This window comes from Quercus lobata, chromosome 6, assembly GCF_001633185.2.
Source record: "Quercus lobata isolate SW786 chromosome 6, ValleyOak3.0 Primary Assembly, whole genome shotgun sequence".
Taxonomy (NCBI): Eukaryota; Viridiplantae; Streptophyta; class Magnoliopsida; order Fagales; family Fagaceae; genus Quercus; species Quercus lobata.
Window position 1 is genome coordinate 41,270,110 of NC_044909.1, and position 9,203 is coordinate 41,279,312.

General features: G+C 39.7%; 1 protein-coding gene across 1 annotated transcript; it reads right to left on the bottom strand.

Annotated features, from left to right (window-relative positions):
• Positions 1-6,406: 6,406 nt before the first annotated feature.
• Positions 6,407-7,964, bottom strand: LOC115950293. Its single transcript, XM_031067514.1, has 2 exons — positions 6,836-7,964; positions 6,407-6,630 (listed from the first exon to the last, which is right to left on the bottom strand). Exons 1-2 carry the CDS (start codon positions 7,962-7,964, stop codon positions 6,407-6,409), a joined length of 1,353 nt encoding a protein of 450 aa, XP_030923374.1.
• Positions 7,965-9,203: the final 1,239 nt, after the last annotated feature.

A 9,203-nucleotide genomic window follows, 5' to 3' on the forward strand; every position in this document is an offset into this window, starting at 1 on the left:
CATGGTGTGGGTCTTTCTTTTGACGGTTCCTAGACCCAGCACTAATAGGGGATCTTGGGCCACCAAAAGGGGTTAATAGATATTGGTTTGATTGGGTTGGCTTACCACGACCCTTTTGGGCCGTTTAATTGTTGCACAAGATAAATGAACTCCACAATATATATATATATATATATATATAGGTTGAACAAATAATGAGGAACAACAAATGCAAAATAAACAATAAGGGATGGTGATTATGAATTCCTCAAAGAAGGTTGTATTGCTTTTTATTAAGTCAAGTATTAGAGTACATTAGGGCCTACTCTACAAGGATATTCCGCAAGGTTCAATAAAGTTTAAAGATCACAGACTTGAGTACTTCTTTTTAGGCTCCCAAGACTTGTGAGGTTTGAGTCCCTTTGAATCCAAATAACTCCTCAAGTATTTTACCACAAGACCTTCTACAATGCCTCTTTTCTGTCAACTAAAAGCTTAAAGAAACTTAGGACTCTTTTCTTGAATTCCCTCCTTTAATCCCTTGTGTCTGAATGCATCTTTTTCACCTTAGGCTCCTTCTTTTATAGTGCTCTTGGAGGGCTCTTCAAAATTCAAATTACTATTTTATCCCTTTATCCTTTTGGGTACCTGAGTCACTGCTTTGTCTGAGGCATTGGTGTGGCTGGTTCTTTCCTTATTTCCTCTTATTTCACTTTCTTGGGAATTGATACCTGAAAGTTAATCTACTGACTTTCTAATTGTGGGAGCTCTTTCTTGGGTAAATCCAGATTCTCATTTGAAGTCATTGCTTCTTAATCTTCTTTTAGGGCCTTGAAAGGACACTTCAAAAGCCTGAGACCTTGATGTTGACTTCTCATAATTTGGTCATTTTTTGGAAGTGGGATGGATTCCTTCTTGCAAATGGTGGGCTCGAAAAGGCTTCTGACCACCTTCCTTTTATTCTATGTCCTTACCCAAGGTCCCTTGATTCATTCATCAGGTATTGATCTTGAGGCCATCTGGATCCCAGGAGCTTGACTTTGACAGGGCTTCCTTCATTTTCTATTCCTTTTCAAAATAAGCATGCCTTGTTCCCAAACCACCTCCTGAGCTGTCCACATCTCATTCAGCGTCCTCTAGCTTTCCTTAAGGATCCACTTCCTGAGATTAGAGGACCTATGTACGGTCTGAGCCCAAATCCTTTCCTTTCTCAAGCCTGCTTGCTCTTTATTCTTCCTTTTCTCAATGGGTCTTCATGTCCTTATCTTGTGGGCTAGACTTCCTTTCTTTTAAGGCCCAAGCCAAGCCCTCCTCTTTCTGTCTCCATGGGTTGGGCTTTCTTTGTATTCACGAACTGGGCTCATTGTCATATTTTGGACCTCAACACATGGTTGAACTCAACTGCTGCTCTCATATTGTTTACATTTCGATGTTTGTTAACTCTATTTCATTCTCCATTTCATTTTTTTGTATCCAACTTTTGTTTTTTTCTTGTTTTTGGGAAAAGAAACAAACTTTTTTTTTTGAAAAGAAGTAAAAAAAAAAAAAAAAAATCAAAATTTACTATTTAAAATTTTCTATTGTTTGAAACTTTGAAACATTATCTGCTTGTAACAATTTTTTTTTTTTTTTTAAAATCTCTATTTCTCTTCAAGAAGGGTTCATCTCAAAGCTTTATACGTAATCAAATAGTCATCGGCCATAGTTTTGAATCTTTTGATCCTTGTTAGTTGTTATTGATTCTTTCAGTGCATGACTTTATGGATTGTTTTGTATAGCAAGCTACATTTATGTGTCACCTACGAAAAGTTAATGGAGAAGTTGATGACTATTAGAAGTAGAAAAGGTGCTTCTTATATATATATATGTGTGTGTGTGTGTAGGGATAAGGGGCCCAAGGGTATATATTGGGCCTTGGGCCTTGGCTGAGGACGTTAAGTCGTCCGAGGATAGATAAACAGTAGTGAAGATGTAAGACTCAGAGCCCCATGAGTAAGCTACAAATGAGAAGATTGGGGAAGGTAGGCCGAGGAGGAGTATCTCCTCGGCTAAACAAAGCGAAGGTCAAAACGTGTGTTTTATCATCCAGAGTGACATTTTAGGAAATTCTATTAATAAGGATATGCATTGTGAACATACAGGACAGATGGGAGTTGGGAAATATCTAAGAGAAAGCTGCTACCACCGCATTGAATGCTCTGTAGTTAACTCTCTAGTCATATTAATAAGGAAGTGATATCTGAATAGTACTTTTCAGCCTTACAGCTACCCCCAAAGACTTCAGGAGGGTGCTGATGGGACAAGGATCAACACAAGCAATCTAATGTCCACGTGGAGGGTAGAGATGAGAAGAGGGAGATAGTATAAAATAGGAGGGAGGCCCTAAGAGAAAAGGATTTGAGAATTAAGAAAGAAACACTGTAACAATTAGAATTGTATTTGTAACCAACTTCAAAGTAATATATACAAGAACTAATTTCCTCGGATTGTGCCGATGGCAATTTGCTTTAGATAAAACCAGTCTACTTTTACTTTATTGTCATCTGGATCCATTATAATTGCTATCCAACTTATTAAAACCTAGTTTTCCAACTCACTCTTTACAAATCCATTGTATTGGGCTCATTGGGCCTAGATCCACTTACTTTTTGGGTTTAGGAACCAAACTGCGTCCTTACAATATATATATATATATATATATATATATATTTTATACAAGATAGAATTTCTACTCTAGCCTAATCTAAGTGTATATATGTGTGAAACTTCCTCCTGGAGACTTGAACCCCGGCCCTTACCCCCCACACCTCACAAACACTTATACTTGTGGAGTGACTACCGCACGAAGGGTACACGATGATTGGTGCTTCTTATATTTGGAATGGGAGATTTTGGGAAAAAATGCATTAAATTTGGAACAATAAGAGTTTGTTTGGATGGAATAATTTTCATGGTTTTGAAACCTTTCAAGAAATCGGAAAAGCGATGATTAAGGTTTTTAAGGTTGAATCAGGGTCTAACCATGGTCGAAACCGTGATAGCATAGGGAAGTGCAAGTTCAAATCCTAGTACAAATAATTTTCAGTTTATGAACCACCAAAATATCTTTACGAAGCAAGTTTTCGAAAGAGGGTTCATATATTGGACCTTATGAGAAAACAGACGTATATTACATTTTGAGGCAATTATAATTTTCAGGGCAATTCTGATTGGTCTATAATATTGGAAATGCTAATTTTGTTGAATTTTTCTTTAATTTAGCCAATCTATCCTGAAAAGTAAAAAAAAAAAAAAAAAAAAAAGAAAAAAAAAAGAAAGGTAAAGTAACTTTTTGTTGATTGTTTTTTAAATGCAATTTTTCTTCTTCCGCATCTAAAATTAGAATTTTTAGTTTCAAAACTTCTAATAAATTTATGATGGCAAATTGGTGATCCATGATTGACAAATTGGGTTAATTTATTATTAAAATAGAATTAGTGTAGACGCCACATTTTACAAATTTCTTTTAACCTCGTTTCAAGGGTAAAATAGTCATTTCATGAAGTAAGGGCAAAATGAAAATTTTGACCATTCAAAAAACAAATAAGTTCTAACTTTAAGAACTTTTAGATATGACATATAGCCAAGGCAAAGGAAGGCTGCCAATCAGGTTTAACATCCGAACGGAACGGGGCAAAGAGTTTTGATGAGCTAGGGGATTTGAGGATGAGGAGGGTGGATAACCTTCAACCTATTTTAATGATTACCTAGATTTCGTAATTTTTTTTTTAGTGAGTTTCAACCTATGACGTCCGCTTCCAATGATAGCTTTTTATCGTCAAACTAAAACACTAATTAGTTTTTGGTGTAGGTGGAGATTGAACTCTAGATCTCTTATACAACCATTAAAGATTTTACTAGTTGAGCTAACTAGAACCCATAATTCTGTAAATTTGGATAAACCATTTCTATTGCAAAGCTAATAGGTGTTCAAACAATGATTTTGTGACATATGATAGTGCTCCTTTTGACATGTTAGAAACTTGTAATTCAGATTTGAATGACATGTACATTAACAAGGTTTGCCCTAAAACTTCATTGGTTATCTAGTTTTTTTTTTTTTTTTTTTTTTTTTTTTTTTTTGAGAAGCCCCTATCAATGGGGATTGTTATTGATTAATAAAATGGAAATCAAGATTGTAAACATCATTCGTGTCTGGAGGAATAGACTCCATCCAAACGTCCAAGGGATTTGTAATAGCTCGTCTAGCTAGTTTATGAGCTACACAATTACCTTGCCTCTTAATATGTTGAAAAGATACATAACTAAATAAAGAACAAAGAGAAGTAATGTCTTGCAAGATATGCCCAAATGCAGAATGAGACATATTGCCATCCTTGATTGAGTTAATAATCACTTCGGAATCACCTTCAACTACCAATCTATGAAATCCCAACTCCATAGCAAACCAGAGAGCTCGGCGCGCTGCTAACACTTCCACCATCTCCACCGAAGTAGGTAGTGGAATTTGTTGTGTCAAAGCAGCCATAACCAATCCGACATCGTTACGGATTATAATGCCAAGGCCAGCCTTGTTGTCTTCTGTAAAGTAAGCTCCGTCAAAATTAACTTTGAGCAAACCTGTTGGTGAAGGGCGCCATCTCACAGACCTCGCTGTGCGTGGAATCTTTGTGTGAATAGGACGCAGTTGCTAGTATTCCTGAAGACCTTCGCTAGCCAAGGAGCTGATCTTAGCCAACGGGAAAGTCTCCTCCTCTGCCTGAAGCTTGTTTCTACACATCCAGACAAGAGAAGTCATCCATGCAAACAGAGCAAAGCGTGATCTGTCCTGTTGGGCAAGCTGAATAACATCTAAAAAATCAGAGACAACCACCAAGTCAGCAAAAGACACCTGCCAAACCGTTGAGAGAAGTGGACACTTTCATAGAGCATGTAATGTATCTTCAGGTTCCAGCTTACACAGCGAGCATGTGGGCTCTGTTAACAACTGACGGCGGGCCAAATTGGCTCTTGTAGGTAATGAGTCATTCCCAACACGCCACAATAGCAGTCGAATACAGTTTGGGACCTCCAACTTCCAGATTCCGTTCCAAATGCTTTTCATTGCTCCCGTAGAAGACGAACTAGCATTAGCACCATTTCCACACTCCATCTCCATGAGCAGCTTGTATCCGGACTTGACAGAATAGACCCCATCATGGTTCCTCGGCCAGATAATTGTATTACATCTGTTAGAGAAACTCAAGGGAATAGCTTTAATAGTTAGGCAAAAATATTCTATCAACCTCTACCTCTTTCCAACTGTACAGTTCATGATCAATCAAAGTGGACACCAAAGCCTCTGAGTTGGAGTCCGAAATGGGAGAAATGACCCTACCACTTTCAATACCAGGTAGCCATCTATCATGATATATTCGGACTGAACAACCGTTGCCAATCCTCCATCTCATACCCCTCATAATGACTTCTTGCCCTTTGAGAATACTTCTCCAAGCATAGGAACCATTTTTTTCCTTAGCATCAAATATTGATCCATTAGGAAAAAATTTTGCTTTAGAAAACCTGTAAAATAGAGAGTCTTGATTTGATGCCAATCTCCAAATTTGCTTGGCCAACAAAGCCTCATTAAATTTTTCCAGCTCACGAAAACCCATGCCTCCTTCACTCTTAGGCTAACAAAGTTTGGTCCATTTCACCCAATGAACCTTCCTTCTATTACCTCTTTGTCCCCACCAAAATCTTCAAGTCATGGATTCAATCTCATTGCATAATGAGGTTGGAAGCGTAAAGCAGCTCATAGAATATGCCGGAATGGTTTGTACCACCGCCTTCAAAAGAATTTCCTTACTAGCTTGAGAAAGAAGCTTCTCCTTCCATCCCCTAATTTTAGACCACACACGTTCTTTTATATAGAGAAGGCTAGCTTTTTTGCTTCGACCCACAAAGGAAGGGAGACCCAAATACTTCTCATATTGCTTGATTTTAGGCACACCTATCATAGAAATAAGCGTGTCTTGCATCTCTTGAGGAAAGGCCTTGCTAAAGAATAGAGTTGTTTTATCTCTATTTAGTTGCTGACTGGAAGCTCTTTCATACGCCATAAGGATGTTCAAAACATGTTGGCACTCCTGGCTAGTGGCTCTGCAAAATAATAGGGTGTCGTCTGAAAAAATAAGTGGGTAAGTCTTGGACGATTCCTGCAAGTGGAGATTCCCCTTATCTGCCCTGCGGTTACAGCTCGATTGATCAAGCCATGGAGTCCTTCGGTGCAAAGGAGAAAAAGATAAGGTGAGAGAGGGTCACCTTGTCTTATACCTCTGCTAGGATAAATGGTACCTGTAGGCTCCCAATTAATTAAAATCGAGTAAGAAACAGTGGTAATGCACATCATCATCAGAGCAACCCATTTCTCATGAAATCCCATCTTCTATAATAGCCCTTCCATGAAACCCCACTCCACTCGATCATAAGCCTTGCTCATGTTGAGTTTCAAAGCCATAAAACTTGTTTTGCCTGATTGGTGATGTTTCATATAATGGAGAGTTTCAAAAGCCATCAAAATATTATCCGTAATAACCTTTCCTGCTTGGAAAGCACTCTGATTTTCAGAAACAGGATAAGGTAGCACCTTTTTCAAACGATTAGCTAGAACTTTAGACATCAATTTGTAGATAACATTACACAAACTAATCGGTCTAAATTCAGAGATAAATTCAGGGCTTTTAACTTAGGGATGAGAGTAACAAAAGTATGATTAAGATCATGTGGGATATATTATTAAGACAGTGAAGCACATCATAAGAGACATCATCACCCACCACAGACCAAAAGGATTGGAAAAAGATTGGAGGCATACCATCCGGGCTCGGTGCCTTCAAAGGTTCCATATGTTTTAAGGAAACTTCAACCTCCTCCCTAGTGAAGTCTTTAGTGAGCTCCTGATTCATATTTGCTGACACCTTGGGTTCTATTGCCTCCAACACTACATGCATATAAGAAGGTTGCGAGGAAGTAAATAAAGACTCATAGAACCTGACTACTATCTCCTCAACTTGGTTGTCTGAAGTGCACCACTCATTGATATTGTTCTTGAGTCCATAGATTTTGTTCCTCTTGTACCTGTGAGAAGCACGGCTGTGGAAATACCGAGTGTTACGGTCCCCAGACTTTAAGAACAAAGATCTTGCCCACTGCTGCCACATCAAACTCTCTTTATCAAGTAATTCATTGACCTCCAACTGAATTTCTCTTACTGTGGTAGTATCACTCCCCCTAGCTGCTTCCCATTCGGCCTTGATCAACTCCCTTGTTTTTTCCTCCAGTTGGCGTCTAATGCTCCCAAAAGAATGTCTACTCCATTCAGTCAACCGAGTCCCACACTCCTTAATTTTTTGCGCTACCAATGGCATGGGGCTGACTACAGAACCATCTTCCCAAACCTCCTTAATGGTGTCACCACATCCACTCTCTTTCAACCACATTTGTTCAAAGCGGAACGGTTTATTCCGGCATGCCACAATACCTTCCGGTTTAATAATGATAGGATTAAGGTCCGATGAATGGGCTCTAATGTGTTGTACTCTAGTTGCTGGGTTTTTTTCCAACCAAGAATCACTTGCAAATGCCCGGTCAAGTCTCTCTAATACTACACCACCTGATCGTCTTCCTCTCCACGTGAATTTATGGCCAACAAATCCCAAGTCTACAAGCCCGCACTCATCAACCACATCACGAAATGAATTCATCTTTGATTCTCTCCTTGCTGCTCCACCAATTTTTTCATGGCTTCTAAGTATTTCATTAAAATCTCCAGCGCAAATCCATGGTAAGTTAAATTTTTGGCTCAGACCTTTCAACAGTTCCCATGTTTCAACTTTTCTCCCAACTTCAGGAAAACCGTATATGCCTGTGAATCTCCATGCTTCAGCCTTCCCTTTATTAATGATGGTGTCAATATGATTAAGCGAAACCAAGTCAACCTCCATGTCTACTGAGTTCTTCCAGAAGAGAGCTAAACCACCTGCTCTCGTCACCCTCCTCACCACTCACACTTCATCGTATTGTAATTCATCACAAAGTCGTTTCAGCCTTGCTTCATCCGCCCAAGTCTCGGCCAAAAACAGGACGGAGGGATCATGTGCTCGCACGAACTTTGCAAGCTCCTGAACTATGCGTTGGTTCCCAAGCCTCGCACGTTCCAACACATGAAACTCATAGTTCTCAGCGGGGCTGAATGTCAGCCTCCACCGTTGGGTAATCATAAGCATAGTCTAGTTTCTCTCCTGAAGTTTTACATTTCTGTATCGGGTTCGCCTCTGCTGGCAGTGTGTTGCTGTGTTTTCCAAGTTTTACTACAACCCCAGACTTTCCTTGAGATGTAGAAGGCCTAGCAACCCTTGTCCATCTTGTGGGCTTGCTAATAACATTAGTTGGGTCCACATTCGGCCCATTAGGGGAAGGTGTGACTGTCTTATTATTGGCTTTAGTAACGGCATTCTCTGATAATTCAAAACTTTTCATACCTTTATCAATGTCCTTTATTTTCTCCATAAAATCCTCTTGACCGTTGTCCGACTTTGCAGGGATGGAGTCAAACACAGGATTACAATCTGCTGTAATTGGCAAATCATTAAATTCTGCATTAACTTTACCTCCAGGATTCACGCTTTCCTTCTTCAGCGATACCGGAGTTCATGGCCGTGAGACTGGTGGCTGACTCAGGGTTGTTGCTCCACTGCTTCTTTTAGGTACTGTTTTTTCTGGTATCTTTTTCCTCCCCTCAAAATATCCTGGAACATGAACCACATGCTTGCTCGATGGGAAAACCGGTTTTGCCCCTATACTGGAGTCATACTTCTTCTTGCTTTGATCCAAGCTCCCTTCACTTTGGAGCCAAATCTCACAGTCTTTATCATCATGATCCAGGCAGCCGCACCAATAACACAAGTTCGGGAGTCTTTCGTACCTGAATGAGACCCAAGTCTTCGTGCCATTTTCAAGGGTCACCACTCTTCCTCGGCACAACGGCTGGGTAACGTTCACTATCACTCTGACCCTAATGAAACCATCCCCCCCCCCCCGTCTCTTTGGGACCTGCAGATTGCACCACTTTACCCACTGTCGAGCATATCTCTTCTGCTGTCTATCTATCCATATAATCCAACGGAATGTTGTGAACTTGCACCCACAATGCAACTTCATTCAAACTATAATCTTCAAGGACC

What these genes read in the sequence shown, in the direction of transcription:
- LOC115950293 (XM_031067514.1), bottom strand. Translation starts at nt 7,964, where the DNA reads ATGGAGGTTGACTTGGTTTCGCTTAATCATATTGACACCATCATTAAT. An exon ending in GAAGGCACCGAGCCCGGATG is followed by an intron (nt 6,631 to 6,835) that starts GTATGCCTCCAA and finishes TGATGTCTAAAG; the next exon opens with TTCTAGCTAATCGTTTGAAA.